The sequence below is a fragment of the Mesoplodon mirus genome (assembly GCF_964341445.2).
Source record: "Mesoplodon mirus genome assembly, chromosome: 8".
Taxonomy (NCBI): domain Eukaryota; kingdom Metazoa; phylum Chordata; class Mammalia; order Artiodactyla; family Ziphiidae; genus Mesoplodon; species Mesoplodon mirus.
The window spans coordinates 31,324,357-31,344,922 of record NC_138984.1 but is presented as its reverse complement, the minus strand read 5'-3'; the positions used below and the strand labels follow the sequence as shown (position 1 = coordinate 31,344,922).

The following is a 20,566-nucleotide window of genomic DNA, read 5'->3' as shown; positions in this document are numbered from 1 at the left end:
CATTGCTCATGAAAGAAGACATATGGTACAAACTAATGTTTACTGAATATTTACTGTGTGCCAGGCATCACGTTCAAGCTCTGTATCAGATAATCCTCTAACTACCCTGTGAGGGATGTGCTATCATTATCCTTCTTTTACAGATAAGTCAAGGGAGGCACAGAGAGGTACAAGCCTCATCCAGCTTCACACAGTTAGTGCAGACGTGGGGCTAGAACACAAATCCAAGCAATCTGTGCTTGTATTAGGTATTGCTTTAAAGATTAAATTTTTAGTGGATGCTGAAGAGTTAGTTAACTGGTGGAATGAAGAGATAACATGTTCCCCATTGGAAATGTAATTCCAGAGAAATCTAGGAGTCAAACATTTTTATTTTCTAAAATTTGGGGATATATTGCGCTCAGATGGGTACTTCGCAAACATTAGGGACTGCTCTACATTCTCTGGTGTTATCACTGCATGTGTTCATCTTTGCTCTGCACTCAGATTATAACATCTTGGAGGAAAGCAAGTGCCTTATCTCTTATGTCTGAGGCATCAAAGAATTTGGCAGGAGCTTTAGCTCAAGAATTGTCCAGACATAGCATCTTGGCCAAGTCAGTGGCCGACCTTTTCTCGTCTGCCAACTCAGGGGATTTAAGAGAGGAATTGGAAGGGTATTGAGTTGAGTGGTTCTTCTGAAATTTACATAAGACATAATAGTAAGGCACTGCCTCTCAGGAATGGTTCTTGAGATCTGTATGATCTCATATGTGAATCTAAAAAAGCCAAACTCATAGACACAGGGAATAGAATGGTGGTTGCCAGGAGCTGAGTGATGGGGAAAATGAGAAGAGATGTTGCTCAAAGGCTATAAACTGACAGTTATAAATGATGGGGATCTAATGTACAGCATGGTACCTATAGTTAACAGTGCTGTACTATATACTTAAAAGTTGCTAAAAGAGTAGATCCTAAATGTTCTTATCACACACACACACAAAGGTAACTATGTGAGGAGATGAAGGCAATAACTAACTTTATTGTGGCAATCATTGTGCAATATATACATGTATCAAATCAAAATATAAATATATACATATCAAAATCAGATATATATATATCAAATACATTGCACACATTAAACTTACACAGTGTTACATGTCAATTATATCTTGATTAAAAAAATAAAATGTGGGCTTCCCTGGTGGCACAGTGGTTGAGAGTCCGCCTGCCAATGCAGGGGACACGGGTTCATGCCCCGGTCCGGGAAGATCCCAACATGCTGCGGAGCGGCTGGGCCCGTGAGCCGTGGCCGCTGAGCCTGCGTGTCTGGAGCCTGTGCTCCACAACGGGAGAGGCCACAACAGTGAGAGGCCCACGTACCGCAATAAATAAATAAATAAAATAAAATAAAATAAAATAAAATAAAATGTTTACCCAGGGTTAAAAAAAAAATCAAAGACTCACAGGAACAGTTTATTTATCTTGATTCTCAGTCTCTCCTAGACACACACTCACGCTGGGGCACACTCTCATTGAGAGTAATGATGAGTAAAATTGCTCTTATTCCTTATTTTATCCTGCCCTTCCTCCCTCCTCTCTTTCTTTGTAGCTCTCTCTGGACATGAAAACACAGTTGAACTTGGGTAAGATCAATTGTGTAAGGTGTATCCTCATTTTATACAGGAAAGAACTTTATAAATTATAAAGCAACAGGAAAATGTTAGTTACTATTACACTTGCCTTCTATTCCTCTTAGGACCTAGCACAGTTCTGAGTGACACAAAATACTCAGTAAACACTCACTGATGGCTGACTTGATTTTGGCTTAACACTCTAATGGTAGATTGAAACCTAGGTTAAAGCATATCTCTTAAGAGATTGCTATTCATATTACTGAATATTCATATTATATGTTATTGTTATTCAAAACTGAAAAACCTTTCTATCATTTCTGGAAATACTGAGTAATTGAAAATTCAAAGTTTTGTTTTGTTTTTTCTTTTTAGTGCAGCCAGTTAGCTATAAAAAGGGGAGAAAAGAGTAAAGCAAAAATTATAAAAATATTTTTTGGCCCTAAAAATATAGAGGTATCCAATTTACACTACATCCTGTAAAAATGTCTTCATGTGGATACCATCCAAGAAATCAATCAGTTTGACTTTTTTGTTATGCTAATGGTTTTTAAAGAAACTTATTAGAATCCTTTTTAGTATACTTTATCTTGAGAGTATGGCATTATACAACCCACGCTGTATAATATATAAACCGCTCAACAATCAAAAGCAGAAGAAAGAGGTGCTGTTGAAGCAAGCCATACAAAGAAGAAGTGGTAAAAAGAATGAGGAGGGAAAAAAAAAATCACTGAAACAGGGCTTCCCTGGTGGCGCAGTGGTTGAGAGTCTGCCTGCTAATGCAGGGGACACGGGTTCAAGCCCTGGTCTGGGAGGATCCCACATGCCGCGGAGCAACTAGGCCCGTGAGCCACAACTACTGAACCTGCGCGTCTGGAGCTTGTGCTCCACAGCAAGAGAGGCCGCGACAGTGAGAGGCCCGTGCAATGCGATGAAGAGTGGCCCCCGCTTGCCACAACTAGAGAAAGCCCTCGCACAGAAACAAAGACCCAACACAGCAAAAATAAATAAATAAATTACTAAACAACTACCCCCAACGTCTTAAAAAAAAAAAAATCACTGAAACAATTTGTGTTCAGAATGAAAAGCCTGTTACCAAGACATACAAAGAAGAGCTGGAAGACAAATAAAGGTGTTTTTGGCAGTGGGTAAAAATAAGACTATTCAAAGTGCACATAAGGAGGGGAAAATAGCAGAAAAGGCTGATATCACAGAGAAGTTAAGCAAAAGGAATGAGTCGTAGAAAAAGACAAAACATAGAGAAGATGAGTGAGTAAATATAGGTAGGGCAGAAATTATTAAATCCTTGGAAATGACACAAAAAAACCTAAGGGTCATATTAACGAAGAACAGAAGGCTGTGTGGGCTTTGAGGGCGTGAAGCAATAGTGAGGTGTGTTTCTCCCCATAAACTCCCTTCAGCCTCATGGCACTGGAGAACAGGGCCGTCTGCATCCTGTAACCACCCTTTCCTTGCACCTTCCTTTATTCCTACAACAAATATTTATTTAGTACTTCTCTGCGCTGACAATACAAAGATCAACAAGATTAAGAAAATGGTAGGTGGCATTCATCAGTCCTATTGATCCCATTCCACAGGTAGGAAAGCTGGCCTCTTTAGTCAGTTTATTTGACTCTCAAGTGAGTCTTCCTCCCCCCCCACTTAAATAATAAAAGGTTTTTTTTTCTCCTTTAAGTAGCCACATTTCCTTTCCAGAAACCAATGTTATTTATGTAATTTTTAAATTCATTATTAGCTTGAATGCCAGTTAGGGTGGTGGTGGTGGTGTTGTTTTTGACCCAGTGGAGTTATCCTGATAAGGCAGAGAGAGGGAAAACAAAAGATTATAACAAACTAGTCTATTGGCATTAGATTTGAGTCCGTCAGTTGCCTTAACAGAACCTACCCAGAGATATAGTTATAAATATATTTTGAAAAAGAGTTTCCCTACTAAATTGAACCACAGAGTCCATTTTCTTATCCACAAACTAAAGAGTAAAAGAAAAAAACAAAAAAGTGTTATGAGAATATTTTGGTGTAATAAATTCACTATTCATTACATTGTGGGATATAATTTGAGTCCAGGAAAGAAACCAAAATATGGCATCAGACTTTGACTTTCAATTTATAAAAGAGGGAATTTTTAGTGAAGAAAATTAAAGTGTACAGCAACACTTAGCCGAGATTTGAAGTCACTTGGAGGGCCATGCCCACACTTATAATCAAAGCATTTGTTGTATTTGTTCACCTAATCTTCCCGTAATTTTCTCTATATCTTTTCACTTTAAAATAGACAATGTTTGGAGACAGAGTAGGAAAGATTATGCAAATATATGAATATTAATGAGAAGTTCATTATTGAACATTTTGACACGAATTTCAGGAAATGATAAAAGACCCTGGGATATACGAGATTTTTAAAGGAAACAAAACTCTGCTCCTAGAGTACTTGGAGATTGCCAGTAAAAGAACTGAGACCCAAATGACAGCAGGTAATGTATAAACCAGATACATTATGCCCTATGGTACATGAATAGGAAACAGGGCACTGTGATAAGCTTGGAATGATGATCAGTATTTGCAATACTGAGATAGGCAAGAAGGTAATTAGGCCCCTTATGGACACAGTTAACAGATAACATAATTTGGGAAATTATACATTTGGATATGATGGGGAATTTGGGCTAATGGATTTGTAGTGATATCTATTAAAGCACATAAGACATTTTGCCTCTAGGGGAAACTACTAAAAAAAAATCAAAATTTTCAGTAAGTGTAATCTGAAATAAAAAGACAGCGAGATGTGTTGGAGAATAAAGTGGTGTTGTGACTTCCTAGTTGGAAGTTGTAATAATTTTTCATTCAAAGAGTTTTAAGGCTATTAATTTCACATCACAACTCCCCATGAAGCAAGTAAAGCATTTCTATTGTATTTGCCCAAGTTCATTGCTCATAATACAGCAAGGCCAAATTGTTAATGAAAGCAAGCTTTCTTGACGAATTCATGGCCTTCTCAAGTTTCATGCTGTGTCCCCCGGATAGCATGGCAATCTTTTTTTTTTTTTTTTTTTTTTTTTGTGGTACGCGGGCCTCTCACCGCTGTGGCCTCTCCCGTTGTGGAGCACAGGCTCCGGACACGCAGGCTCAGCGGCCATGGCTCACGGGCCCAGCCGCTCCACGGTATGTGGGATCCTCCCGGACCGGGGCACGAACCCGTGTCCCCTGCATCGGCAGGCGGACTCTCAACCACTGCGCCACCAGGGAAGCCCTGCAATCATTTTGATCCCCAGTTTACTCCTGCGCACAATTCCTTTATTTTAGGGGGAGGGGCTCTAACATAATTAATTTTCACTTAGTGCCTTGAGGGCCATCAATGTTATTGAAATTTTCAAATTAATACATTATTTATTGTTCATTTATCATGAGTATTTGTTAATTATAAAGCTCTAGCTTGGAGGAAACCTTGCCATGTATATGAAAGTGAATACCTTCCCCCAAATAATTCTTTATGTTTTAATAAGAATGTATTGGAAGCAATCTCATCAATAATGGAAGATCCAATTACTGGTCTTCTGGATTAAGGCATTCTTTTATTGCAAGATTTTAAGGCTAGAATGGGAAGTTCAAACATTGCCAATGAAATCTCAGACTAATTAAATGATTATAACCTAAGGGGAAGGGCATCCAAGACTCCACTATTCATCTTCCCAAGAATAGCCTCTGTATGTGATGAACAGATGGATATATATACCTTATTTCAGAAGAAAAAGCTGTAAGGAGTTGTTTGGGGAAAAAAAAGTTTAACTTTTGAATAAAAAAGGAAGGGTGGTATTTATTTATAGAGCCCTTTTCAGCTTCTTGCAGAAGGAATAGTTGTATTTAAAATGCAGTGGCAGATTGAACCAAATAAATTGTGCTAGACCTCCACCTACTCAAGTGTTTAGAGTTGATACAAAAGCACCAGTGACAATAATCATCACTAATGCTTTATGAGTCCCTATTATGTGCCAAGCACTCTTCCATACTCATCTTATCCAAATTTTACAGATTAGGAAGTGGAAGCACAGGAAGATTAATAACTCAAGAAATAAGTGGCAGAGTGGGAGGGTGTTAGATGTCCCACAGTCTCTCCACTTCACCATTCACTATTAATCACTACTCTCTAGACCGTTTTATTCTCTATTATTCTAATCACCTGCCTTGCAGGGAACCAACGCAGCTCTCAGCTATAGGGCAGAGGCAGGAACCCAAGACTGGGTCAGAAAAACTGAGGTCCACATCCAAACAATCCTCCGGGAAGGACTTTTTGTTTTATAGTATGTTGAAATGGGACTTTCTACCTAGAAAGGCTGGGGCAGTGGTTTCTCAGTGTTTTGACTCCGTTTTATAGAGATCCCTCTCCACTTTGACAGTAGCTCTGTACTACCCTTCTCCCCACTTGTTTCATGCACATGGGAGAAATGGTGGCAGAATCCTTTAAGTCTTTAGACTTGAGTGTTCAGTTTCTTCATAACACTGTATTTTTCTGGATGGTGGGGAGCAGTGGATGTATCTGAGGGTTGGTGGAGCCAGAAAACATGGCCCTGAAATGTCCCTCGACTCTGTATGGGGAAGGCTTCCAAGACCAAGTCAAGCCAATCCTTCATTTGGGAACAAGTGAATCTTCAAAAATGCTGTAGCATCTTTTCAAACAATTATTTCTGTAATGTTTCTTTATGAGACTTTTACTTTAAGGAAAAATTTGGCACGTGGAACGTTAAGCATATTTTCATGATACCATTTTGAGGATAACTTTTATCACGCAAGATCCCTCTTTTAGTACCTTTGATAAACGTTGTATCATTTGTTTCAAGAAATTTGTGAATGTCAACTTCATGTTTCTGACAGGAAGATAAGTTTATCTGGATCTTAGAGAACATGGTCACTGAACATAGAAGTCATAAATTTAAAAAATAAAGTCATGCTAGTAAAGTTTGTGAAAAGATTTATTTCTTGGCATTTGCAACTGACCTAAACTGGCCTGGAAGCTATTGAAAAATCATATTCAGATTAGTTCTGTGGATACTCAAAATGGGACAAGTAAATGCTCAAATTTGGACACAGACCACCTTGTGACTGATAACACGTGGTATTCAAAGATTACTCTCTCAGATAATTGCTTAAAATCAGCCACAGTCAATACCACATCAGCTACAGGTGAAAATGTGAGGACTCATCACTCTTTGGGATGACTTCAGTAGGATAGAACTTTATATTATCCCTTCAGAGAAACCTCTACTTGTAGTGGGAGCCTAGAAAACAACATGATTTGTATAAATGGTTAGGCTAAAAACAGTGAATCTTCCCAGTCTGAAAGCTACAGAATTTCCAACGCAATGGCAACCTAAGCTGGAACTGGTGAGGATAGGGGTACGGAAGGGGGACTGACTGTGACAATTTATTGTGCCCACTTAGGATCTTTGTGTGGTAAAACGCTTTATTCCAAGTGTTTTGTTGACATTTAGTGCTGATGCCATCAGTTGACATAATAGTCCCTCGGAACCCGTAACCTGGACCTTCCCTCAGAAGCCTTGGACATGTAAAGGAAATGTGAATTCTAGTCAAGGTCCTTTTCATGTGGAGATTCAATTCAGTCAGTTCAGTGCACCTGTAAGTCCTGGTAAGGACTTTCCTGATTTCAGATTCTCCTCTCTAACATCAGTCTTTTTTTTTTTCCACCACTATATCCTGTTTACTCCCTAGAAATAAATAAAAAGTTGTTTTCAAGCCCGAAAATCCCTGAGTCCACATTGGTAACCGAGACTCAATCGCCTTTCTGCTTTTAGTTTTACTATGTACTGCATCCAGTAGAGCTAGGTTATAATTTTGGCCAACATTAGTTGACACTTCTAATTTGTGACTTCTGTTTATGTAAAGTGAATTACTTGCTGGCTCTATTAATCCTGCAAAGCCCATGAATCCTTAATGTTCAGTTTGCTTTGAATGAGTAACAGTGTATTTGTTCCTTCTCAAATATGACTTCTTGCTGAGCTTTAGATGAGCTCCTTTTACATAACATGCCTTATGTCTTGGATGATTTATTCACTTTCATGTTCCCCAGAATTTATTGCTAAAGGTTGACGTGAATACTTACAGTTTGGGCTCTAATATAATCTCCTGAATGGCAATTAATAAATAAAAGATGGTTACTATTGTTGACAGAGGAACTAGGCTTTCTCAGATAGTTTTCATCTTCATGTTTTCACCAAACTTCATGTCAGATCCCTAGGGAGTGATGGTGTAAAAGATTTTCTGTAAACTCTGAAGCTTTTACTGTTGCTTTAATACCCTGAGCCTCTATGTTGCTTTTTGTTTTCTTGTCAGAAATGATCTTATTCAATTTCTGTTTCTTCCACTTACCTTCCTTCCTGGGACTATAAGAAATATGCCTCTTTCTGGATTTAGTAATGATGTATTCTTACTATTTATGATTTGCAAGTAGCACCTGAAATTTGTCCCTGAAGTTTCTTATATTATTATTTTTTTGCTTAGTCCCATCTCTGTTGCATTTATTAATGATGCACTGTTGCCTATAAAATGTAATGTTTATTGTCATCATGTATATTGTTCAAAGTGCAAAATTGCCTCCTGTAAGTTAATGATGAAACTGTAAAACAACATCCAGTTTTTGCATTTTGTCCACTTGATTAGGCTCAGGGTCTTATTTTACAGATGAGGAAACTAGAGGCCATTTTAAGTAGCTTGACCATCGTCATCTAGAGGGTGGAGGCCAAGTACAACTTTAGACAGTACAGAGCAGAAAAGGCGGAATTAGGCTGCCTGAGGACAGTTCCCAGCTCTGAAGCTTATTAAGTGTGTATCTTCAGACTAGGTATTTATCTGCTCAGTGCCTCAGTTTCCTCATTTATAAAATGGGAACAATTTTGGCAGTTGCACAACTGTAAGGACTATGGTAAGTTAGGTAAAGCACTTAGAACAGGGCTAAGCACTCTCTGCATTATTAGTTATTAGCATTATTGTCATTATTTTGACTATTTTTAACATATTCACAATATATGGAGGGTGTGTTTTGTTGTTTTAACTTTATGCGTGTCTATATATCTATATAGTCATTATACCTTTGTTGTACTTCTTTTGTATTCCTTGTATTACCTGGTGATAATGTTCCTGATGGCAGCATTGGTAGAAGCAAAAATACTGATCATAGTAAGAAAAGATAGGGCTGTTTACTGAGCCTTACTATATGCTAGGCATTGAAGTAGGTACTGTATGTACACAGTCCTTAATATGAACTCCATCTGTATCTACTAAAAAACTGCAAAGTAGTTTATTTCCAGAAATGCACATGTAACCCCTTCATGACAGTAATCTTTGTACCTGGAGAGGATCATGAGCTTTGGCCCTGGTGGAAAAGAGCCCTGCTAGAATTCCCTCCATCTTTAAAATAATCCTTGTGCTGCTGGTATTTATATAGCCTAATCTTGTTACAGACAACTAGGGGCCTGGCTGTGGGTGGGAATGGGGGTCAAGGCATGGGTGAAAAGGGGCAGGTGACAGGGCAAGACAAACAGTGCAAATGAAAAATATTACATATCAGCACACACATTATTCAACTTCACCTAGTTTTTTTTTTTTGGAATGTTATATCATATAAAGAAAACTACCTCTTTCCTAGATACCCAAATAGAAATACATTTGGAACAGTAAGCAGTGACACAGAAAAGTTGTTTTCTTTCTTGCTTTGCTTTGTCAACTAAAAAAATTGCATTCACCATACAGTAAGAGTGCTAGAGTATGGTAAAGTGTTTAATCATAAAAATTACAGTCACTTCAATGCTCTTTGATTTTTGTGCATAATACATTACTTAATAATTATAAAAACAATGTTGGAGATAATAAAAGCTACAATGTAGGGGAGTGCTTGGAATGAGAACTGTGAAACACCGTTAGGTGCTCTGTATGTATGTGCAACTGTGTGTGTGTGCATATACACCCCTCATACATATAATCTCTACAGACTGCTATAGCCTTTCAAAGTCATGTATATGTGTGTGCACATGTGCATATATATATATGCATGCATATTTATTTCTATGTATGACATATCATTTTACATCTTCCCACAACTTTATAGAAAAGGAAACTAAGGCTGAGAGAAGTCAAAGTACTTGCTCAAAGTCACAAAAAGTGGCAACGCTGGGGTTTAACACCAAGTCCCACCCGCTTAACCCCCCTCCTCCCTTTTTGAGATAGAACAACAACAAGCCTTCCCACTCCACCCCACTGCCTCATTAGGGGAAGGGTGACCTTTTGCCCGTTTTTCTTCCAGACTCGCCAAGCAAAGATTTCGGTCCAACTCTGGGTTTGAAAAAGTCCAGCTCCTTGGAGAGCCTGCAGACTGCAGTTGCCGAGGTCAGGAAGAACGAACTTCCCTTCCACCGGCCCCGGGCGCACGTGGTCCGTGGCCGAGGCTGCAACGAGAGCTTCCGAGCAGCCATTGACAAATCTTACGATGGACCCGAAGAACTAGAAGCTGGTAGGGCAACGAGCTTGCTGAAATGGTTTCTTCCTCTCCTTATTATCTGCGAATCATAGGCAAGAATGGGTGCTTAACTACAGAGAAAAGTGATTTAAGGTCACAATTATATTTTTGATATTAAAAGTAATTCATTTCCCTGATATGTTTTGCCCTTTGGCTTAGCGAACATGGAACTGGATAACGCAACATGTGATTTATTTTACAGTGCAACCGCCAAAGAAATATTCTCCTTCAATTTCCTACAAGGACCAACTTGTAGGTCCTCATTTACCCTTAGGGTAGGAGCACTAAGTATGCATCTCTTGACATTATTATTCAAGTCATTAGATGCAGCCTCAACCCGAGGACTGACTGCTTTAATTGGGTAGAAGCAGTCCGGTTATAGCTGAACTCAAAAACTTCTCCTGGAAATAAACTCACCCTGTTTGTTTCCCAGCACGTCAGCGTTCTGAGCTGATCAAGGTTAACAAGCTGCTTTCAGAGAGATCAGTGTTTCATCACATATCAAACCTTTTATACTACTGGCTAAGCAACCAATGTCCCCCACTCCCAGCAGCAAACCTTGCTTGAAGTAACCGTATTTAGGCAGTTGTCTCTTCAAAGGGTACACGTAGCCTCGTGGCAGGGTAGAATTCCGGAGTGCCTTAATTCATTATCCTGTATTTTACATTTTAACTTTTCTTGAGATACTAACAGTAAGTGCCCCTGACCATGTGTATTGATTTTTTTCTCTGTACAGATGGTCTGTCTGATAAGAGCTCTCACTCTGGCCAAGGAGCTCTGAATTATGAATCTGCCCCTCAGGGGAACTCTGAGCTAGAGAATGCAGAAAATAAAGCCAGGAAAGTCAAAAAACCGAAAGAAAAGGAGAAGAAGAAGGAAAAGGGCAAATTCAAAGTCAAGGTGAAAAAGCAGAAAGAGGGAAATGAAGATCCAGAAAGGAAAATAAAGAGGAAGGGATTTGGTGCCATGCTGAGGTAGGGACCTGCTTTGAAGGCAAGGTTGGGATGGTTTTGTTTTATTTTGTTTTGTTTCTGCTGATGAAATCACTCATTTGTGTGCATTCCAAAAAAAATGCAAGCTTTCCCTCCTCTTCAGCTAGATGCCTAAAAATCATTTTTTAAATTATAGTTGATTTACAATGTTGTGTTAATTTCTGCTATACAGCAAAGTGATTCAGTTATATACACACACACACACACACACACACACACACACACACACACATATACATTCTTTTTTATATTCTTTTCCATTATGGTTTATTACAGGATATTGAATATAGTTTGCTGTGCTATACAGTAGGACTTTGTTATTTATACATTTTATATATAATAGTTTACATCCACTAATCCCAAACTCCCAATCCATCCCTCCCCCACTCTCCCCCCACCCCATTGACAGTCACAGTTCTGTTCTCTATGTCTGTGAGTCTGGTTCTGTTCCATAGATGAGTTCATTTGTGTCATATTTTAGATTCTACATATAAGTGATATCATATGGTATTTGTCTTTTTTTTCTGACTTACTTCACTTAGTATGATCATCTCTAGTTGCATGCATGTTGCTGCAAATGGCATTATTTTGTTCCTTTTTTATTACTGAGTAGTATTCCATCATATATGTACCATATCTTCTTTATCCATTCATCTGTCGAGGGACATGTAGGTTGTTTTCATGTCTTGGCTATTGTGAATAGTGCTACTCTGAACATTGGGATGCATGTATCTTTTTGAATTATAGTTTTGTCTGGATATATGCCCAGGAGTGGGATTGCTGGGTCATATGTAGATGCCTAAAAGTCTTACCTGCTGACTGTGCTTGATCCTTTCCTGCAGAGGCAGGAGGAGCCTCTTGGTTGGCTCCTGATGCTCATGGCGATGACAGGAAGCTGTCATAAATGTATGTCAAAGAAAAGCCGACACCTGGTAGAGGCATGGGCAACACCTATAGCCCTTCGTACCAAAGCATTATGTGGATAAAGAAAATGCTTCTTCCATCAACATAGGGAAAGCAAGAGGTGAGGGAGTCCTCAACTGTGACCTCTAGAACACTGCCTTTGAATTAGAGAAGACAGGTTAGATGAACCACAACCCCACTCCCACTCCACCCCCCATGATTCTAGGTGTGCCCATGGCCAGGTCTGTGGCTACATTAGTCGTCAGAGGCAGTGAGGTGCAGCGGAGATGTCATCGCATCTGGAGTCAGAGTGCCTTGATCTGAACCCATGACCCTCATACACGAGCTGCTGGGCATCGCACATGTTACTTAACTTCCCTGAGCCTTGCTTTCCTCACTTTCAAAAGGAGGCTAGTATACTGCCGTCTAACTCAGTGGGATTGAGAGACAAGATGTCATAGGCGGTCAGTCCATTGACTAGGCATAGCTCAGCAGGGTGCAATCAGAAAACAACTCTTTCTTCTCCTACAGCTACCTTCAAATACACCCTGTTGGGGTTGTCAGAATGTCCACGATTTGATGACATCTCAGTTTTCTGGCTGATGGCTTTCTGGTCACTTCTGGATGTTAAAACACCCTCTTTGTCAGGGGCTAACATGCACCATCTGATGTTAATCAACGCTTTCTTCTTCCTGCCCCTCAGGGCTCAACCCTAGTGAGGGCCCTACAGTGTGCAGGATTCCACATTCTTCTGGTTCTCTGTCTCTGGGACAAAGGGAAGGGAAGGACTTTATTAAAACAAAGGCCTTGATCTTTATTAAAACAAAGGCCTTTCTCTTTCTGACTTTGTTATAAAGCAGAAACTAACACACCACTGTAAAGCAATTATACTCCAATAAAGATGTAAAAAAAAAAAAAAGAACCAAACATACTGTGAGTCAAAATATTTAAGAAAAAACTTTTCTTAAATGTAGTATGATCAAAATAAAGATATATGAGTATCTAGAAGAAGAAACAAACAAAAAACAAAAAACAAAGGCCTTGATCTTTATTAAAACAAAGGCCTGTATCTGGTGTAATCTGGCAGTTGGGGCTCTTTGTGGGCCACTTCTGTGGACTTTTCAGGGGGCTCCTTACTGCACCAATCACTGGTATAGGAGATTTATTTTTCCGTTGACTTCCTAAGACCCTTTGACCTCAGGGAGCACAACTCTGGAGCCTCCTTACCCAGCTGGTAGACTTCTTTGATGATGTCAGCTTAAGGTGGCTTTTGTCCAACTTCCTTCTAGAGTGTCTGCTTGGCTCACTAGAATTACTGAACTCTTGCCCCTCCAAATGATAGAAGTGCAGCCTGTTCCCACTGTTCCCATTTCTCCTCACCTGCCATAGAGATCCCCCAACCAGCCTGGCATCTCCAGATCACCAAGCAAAGAGGTACAGCATGGGATATGTCTCCCTTTATACAATTACCTCCAAATTTTCTGAGGGATCTTCTCGTTGCCCCCTCACTTATTTTGTTGGGAGTGAGATGAGGAAGCACCTCTTTCCATTACTTCCTTTACTCCTGTAATTTCCCAGCAAAGAAAATCCATTTCTCAATCTCTACCCTTCTGTTCCATGGGCTGAAGGTGAGTGATGGGAGGTGATAGTTGATGGGCCAGTTTAGCACCTCTTACTAAACCGTTAGGAGATGTCTTTCTTAAGAATGCTTTGTGGTATTTGTCATCACATGTTCTCAGTTTGGGATGTTCCACTGAAATTTTAGACAGAAATGGAAAGTTCTATTCCATATCTGTTATTCATATATATATTCTCTCTCTCTCTCTCCATGTTTGTGTGTGTGTGTGTACATACATATGACCTTGAAACTACAAAGTGACATTTACGGACACAAATAACTTCAACATCAGTGGACATATCTCTCAAAAACCGGTGTTTTTCCTCGTGGTCTCTTTAGACTCTGTATTTCCATTTGCCATTTAAAATTTTAAACTTGCCCTTATTCTGGGTAACTATTATGACAGCTATTAGATAATCATGCCTGATAATAATGATAACATGCAACTGCAGTATATTTAGATGAGAGTCACCTTTTCAGTCATGGAGTTCAGAAGTTAAAAATGCAGACTCTGGGGGCTTCCCTGGTGGCGCAGTGGTTGAGAGTCCGCCTGCCGATGCAGGGGTCACGGGTTCGTGCCCCTGTCCAGGAAGATCCCACATGCCGCGGAGCGGCTGGGCCCGTGAGCCATGGCCGCTGAGCCTGCGCGTCCGGAGGCTGTGCTCCGCAATGGGAGAGGCCACAACAGTGAGAGGCCCACGTACCGCAAAAAAAAAAAAAAAATGCAGACTCTGTATGTGTAACTCTGATGCCAATCCTGGCTTCTGTGCTTTCTCTCTAGGTAACATTGGGCAAGTTATTGTAATATTTAATATCTTTCTGTGTCATCTGAAAAATGGGAATAACAATAGAATCTACTATTATTATGAGAATTATAGTTGCTTAATTACAAGTAACTTGCTTAGAACAGTGCCTGGCAAGTAACAAACATTCAATAAATGTAAATTATTGCAGTAAGTAGAATAATGGGCTCCCTAAAAATGTTCATGTCCCACTCTGCAGTACCTGTGAGTATGTTATATTGCATGGCTAAGGAGAACTGAGGCTGCAGGTGGAATTAAGGTTGCTCTTCAGCTGACCTTGAGATAAGGTGATTATCCTGAATTTGCCCCTGTGGCCCAAGGTAATAACAAGGGGCCTTAGAAGTGGAAGAGGAAGATGTGACTATGGAAGAAAGGTACAGAGAAATACAATATGTGACTGGAGGGACTGTAAACCAAGGACTGTGGGCAGCTTCTAGAAGGTGGAAAGCATAGAACTGGATTCTTTCTGGAGAGCTTCCAGAAAGGAGCACAGCCTGCCAACCCCTAATTTCAGCCCATTTCTGTTGTCTAAGCCACTAAGTGTGTAGCAAATTTTGCATCATCAATAGAAAACCATATAGCTATTATCATAATTATTAATACTTCTATAATATCAGAGTAATTTGTAAGGTAAAAAAACACCCTCTTTAAGGAGTTAAAGAAGAAAACTATAAGGATTTGACTGGTCTGGATATATAAAAACTATTAGGGCTTCACATATCCCATTTTCTAGAATATTACTAAAGTAAGCCTGAACTTTGTATTTGATTTCAGTTGATGGGACTTGGCAGGTTCATTCTCCACTGCCCAGAATACAGAGCTGGCTCTTCCTGTTGTCATCCAGTATTTGCTGTGTTTTCCTCTGGTAGAAATCACAGGTCCTAGATCCTTGAGACATCTAGCAATTTGGATTTTGTTTCCTTGTACTACTTAAGCAAAATTAAGATCCGAAAGGTGGTGTTTGATTTTATCTCCAGTGTAAAAATAGCAACTGTTTTCCATAGCCTTTTGCATCTGAGTTTGTGAGCGTATCAGAGATGCTGCTACATGCACATTTTCAACAACAGAGAACACAATAGCTGTTACCATTAGCCAACAGATTTTTCTTTAACTCTCATCTGTTGCTCAGACGCTATTGACTTAGTTTCTTGTTTAAAAAAGATTGATTGCTCTAAGGATCTCGAGGAGTTGGATGTGGCTTTGCTCTTGCTTGTGGGAAGCTAAGTGTTGTGCGCTTTTCTGATATTCACTGGCCGCTTTTGTGTTTATGACATGTAGTAGCACAGTTTTGCTCAGTTAATTTAGCCTACTTCCTATCGTTTTGAAAAAATGATGAGGGGGTCTCATTAGTTCCTATCTTTACATTTGTCATCTGATTCCAGTATGCGTATGTTTTGTTGATTGCAGAATTACCTCTTGGCAGATTCAACTATGGCTCTTACACAGGCCATGAATTATTGTATATTGAAATTATTGAATTACTGTATATTGAAAAATACACAGCTTAAGAACCTACCAACTTTGGTAGTTTCCCTGTATGCTGTTTTACCTGCTGTTGAAAGACAATTTTAGAGGATCAAGATGCTTACATTTTTCCATTATGTGTTTCCTGTATTCTTCATGACACTACCCTGTAGAAAAGACCACCGGTGGCTTCTTGCAGCCAAAGGGTGAAGTTCAAACCCCTCCAAAAACACCATTTATTGAAGGCCTGCTTTGCATCAAGCACTGTTCTAGGCACTGGGCATACAGCAGTATATCTCTGCTTTAATGGTACTTCTTTTATCTTCACAAAGGAAGAAAAAAATCAAAGACTTTTGAATTTCTTGTGGCGAGTTTAAACCAAAAACAAAACATGTAACCTATAACAACGAATTTCCCAGGGAGTGGTGCGATGTTTGCCTAGGATACAACTCGAGGGAATCAAAAGTCAATTTATATGATGCTGAGCAAGACCTCCTGGCCATGGCTCTTATGGAATTTATATTCCAGTGAGGGAGAGAGAATAAACAACTCACTCAAAATAAATGAGATTCTTTCAGGCTCTAGTAGGTGCTATGAAGAAGGTAGAATCAGAAGGGATGGTGTCATGTCACCCTCAGTAAATGGCTACCAGCCTGATATAGTGTGCATCTGCACAGGCTACACTGAATTTCCAGCAGATATGTTATCAGAACTTAGCACGCTGGGGTACTAATGCCAAATCACCTTATTCCTGTTTTTTTTTTTTTCATTTTTGCAGCATATGAATATGGGAAGATTATTTTTAAACCAGTTTCACATAAAGTTGTAACAAAGAGGTAACCCAAATTGTGTATGTTTTAGTATATATGATACCTGAAGTATCATTTTGAAGTGATGATACTTCATACCTGAAGTAAACATTTTAAAGACACAGGGTCTGTAATCTGAATGGTGAACTTGATTTGCAGCTGCTTATATTTAACTCTGCTCCTCGCAGCCCAATAGTTGGATATTCTTTATTATTTCTTCCTAACTTAGCTAATGCAGGTATACCTCAGGAATACACTGGTTCAGTTTCTACATTGAAAAAATGAAATCATGAACCCTAATGACAAAGGTGTTTTTTAAAACACAGAGGCAACAACTTTTATTTCTAAACTTTGCAAATGGTAAAGCATCTATGTTTCATCCATTTTATGCTCAAATATACTACAAGCATGCCTCGTCTTGTTGTGCTTCACTTTATTTTACTTGGCAGATATTGTATTTTTCACCAATTGAAGTTTTGTGACAACCCTGCATCGAGCAAGTCTTTTGGTGCCATTTTTCCAACAGCATTGGCTCAGTTCATGTCTTTGTCTTTGTGTAACATTTTCAGAATTTATGCAGTAGTTCAAACTTTTTCATTATTATTTATTTGTTATGGTGATCTGCGGTCAGTGTTCTTTGGTGTTACTATTGCAAAAAGATAACTCACTGAAGGCTCAGATGATGGATAGCATATTTTAGCAATAAAGTATCTTTTAATTAAGGTGCGTACATTCTTTTTTTAGACATAATGCTATTGCACATTTAATAGACCACAGTATAATATAAACATAACTTTTATATGCACTGGGAAACCACGAAATTTGTGTGACTTGTTTTATTGCGTTATCACAGCCGTAGTCTGGAACTGAACCTGCGGTATCTGCCTGTATATATCTTATTGAAACTAGGGCAACTCTATATAATGACATCTGCTGTGAATTATTTTAAAAAGAACACTCCTACACACACACACACACACCCTCATCCACCACCATCACCACAAACAGCGCAGACATCACCACCACCAAATTAATTCTTAACTGAATTGAAAATCTGCCCCTTACAAGCTCTGTGGCCTTCATTAATCCCTTTGAGTCTCAGTCTGCTCATCAGTAAATTGGGGATAATAACGCATCCTCTCCGAGTTGTGAAGTTTTATGAGCAAAGCTATTAGTGCGGTGCTTGGCTTGGTAGACTTCCCCTCTTGTCTTCCCTCGAGGCCCCACCCCAGACAGCCAACCATCAGATATTGCCTTTCACTTGGAGCCCACTAAATTTCTGCTTCGATTTTTTTACTTTTCCTCTAATCGCTATTATGTATTTCAGGTGGCCATGCTATCTTTAGCCTGGACAATTTTGCATAGTAAACTCTAAGAAGTAATGATAAAACTAAATTCATTCAATCATTTATATTTTATAAACTTCAGGTCACCCCGTTCTAAATGTAACCATGAACTATTTTCAAAGGTTATTTCATCACTTGGTGATGAAAAACTTTCTATTGAATTAATTCAGTAAAACTTTCTATTGCTGAATACAAATGGAGAATGGACTCAGATGGAGAATCAGGTTTTTTTGTTTTGCTTTCTTTTTTTTTTTTTTTTCCTTCTCCCATTATTTCAGGCCAGAAGGTATGGATGGGTTTTGGACTTGATATTCCTAACGCATGGCTCAGAGTTATTTCATTGGACTGCCTTGGAAGTTGTCTTATAATACATTACCCATAAAGATACATTTTGACTTGATTTTTAAATTAGGTTAGATAGACTGAATACTTAAATCTCCAGGGAGCATGACATATCTGTCCTACATTTCTGCTCTTTACCTTGATCCCATAATGGCTGTTATAGGTTTATAGGTCTCGTGTACAATAAGTATAATGCAGCCATGCCTGTCATTACCTCTTTCTAGATGGTGGTTGTAAAATGTTCAATTTTATGTGTATGAAGGGTAACCTAGCTAATGTAACCAGACCAGTGAAATTGTAACAGTCATTTCCCCAAAGGCAAAAGGCCGAGCACAGGCTAGCGTTAAGTTGCTTGGTTTCACGAAGTAGAGGCCAGTTGGAAACATGAAATTTCAGATGAAAAATGAAAGTCAAAGTGGGTCAAAGTTTGTAATTCAGCTTCTAGCTGGATATAGAAATACATTGAAAACACAGTGCCTTGCAGATCAGGGTAAAATGGCTGCAGATATTGAGTCTGAAAGAAATATATGACTGTGGCAAAAAAATAAATTTACATGTCAAAGGCTACTTCCTGGTGCAGCCATCCATCCTGGTCCGTGGCTGTCTATGATTGCAGAGGAAAAGAAACAGAAGATGAAAACACACTGGAATTTAGTTATCCTCATTTTTTGCCTCTTTGGTAACTGAATTTTCTCACCTCACAGTCCATCTTAAATGATTTACTTTCTCTTCCACAGTATGAGCCATGAATATTTCGTTTCTTTGTTTTGTTAATTTGCCAGTTTTCCTTTGAGCTAAGTGCCCTAGCAATTTTAATTTTTCATTTGAGTTGGGAAGAGCAGTGACCCTTTTTTTTTCATTATTACTATCACAAGGCTGGACTCAGAATGCTACTTTTTATGACCAGCAGTGTTGAGTCCATAATAGAAATGCAAAGTAGAGTGTGTAATATACCGATATTGACTTCCATTAAACCCAGTGGTGTGATAGCTGATAATATTTATATATTTATGTATTATACGTCCTAGCTTTTGTTCATTTGTAGCTAAGCACCAGAGGGGAAAATTAGCCTCATAATATGAATAGATTGTGAACAGCAGAATGCAAAGAATTGGAGAGGGAGCTTCTATGAATAGGACAAGAGGTATAAAATGATGGAGAGAGATGCAAGTATGGTAACTAAAAAGTATAGATTAAAATTCGGATCAAACAAATTTAGGATTGCTTGGCCGGCATTTATTTCTTAACTAAAAGACGACCCAGAGACAGATGGGCTACTCCTCTGATAGGCTGAGTGCAGACAAATGAGCTGCTATGGTGCCCAGCATGCAGAGTTTGTTTGGTGTCTGACTTTAATTTTTTTTTTTTTCAGCTGTCAAGCATGTCTGCAAATGTTTCTTTATTGTTCTTTTTCTTTTTGGAGGGGTGTGTGTTTTCAATGGAGGGGCGAGGGGCATTGATGGAGTTAATTAGTATAAAAATGTGTGGGTGGCTTGTTTTCAAAATCATTTTAAAATCTGATGGCTGTTCATAGCCTTCCCCTCCTACCCTATGTAAACTTGATTACTCGGTAGTTCTGTTCATGGCTGTCCAAAGCAAGATGATTTTCTCATACTTATCACAATAAAAAATTATCACATAGAATGTCAACCAAAAGGCTATTTGTTTAATTAGGGTTCTCTTCTCCTCTTAATATGTGTGCATAGCTTCCATTATCATTAATGTGAATTACAAAAAAGCACTGAAGAAGAATAGACCTGTTTACCTCATTCCTTCTCTTGGATAATGAGGTTTAGATTTGTTAACAGATCAGAACAAAAGTCCAGTGGAAAAAAAAATTGGCTTAACTTTTAAAGAAATTGATATGCTAAAAAGAACTTTCACAAGCACTGAAGTGGAAGCTACACATTCATAAATAAACTTCATTAGCATCTAAGGTGAAATATAATCATTTAAGATGCTGGATTAATAAAATGCAAAGGATTTCCTAATGGGCCCATTTGCATACTCATATTAAATAGCAAAACACATTAATAACAGTTTTATTCATATATGTAAACACTCATAAGTTCCTAGTTGAGACTGTATTTGCCTAATTTGCTTTGTACCATGTCCAGCACAATGTCATGTC

General features: G+C 38.8%; 1 protein-coding gene across 2 annotated transcripts in view; it reads left to right on the top strand.

Annotated features, from left to right (window-relative positions):
- PARD3B (par-3 family cell polarity regulator beta) overlaps positions 1-20,566 on the top strand; it is a 1,069,130-nt gene that overhangs the window by 716,405 nt on the left and 332,159 nt on the right. For both annotated transcript variants that reach the window (XM_082629936.1, XM_082629937.1), the window contains exons 17-18: positions 9,946-10,152; positions 10,895-11,132. In XM_082629936.1, the coding sequence (XP_082486062.1) occupies positions 9,946-10,152; positions 10,895-11,132 (445 nt within the window). The remainder of the gene's footprint in view (positions 1-9,945; positions 10,153-10,894; positions 11,133-20,566) is intronic.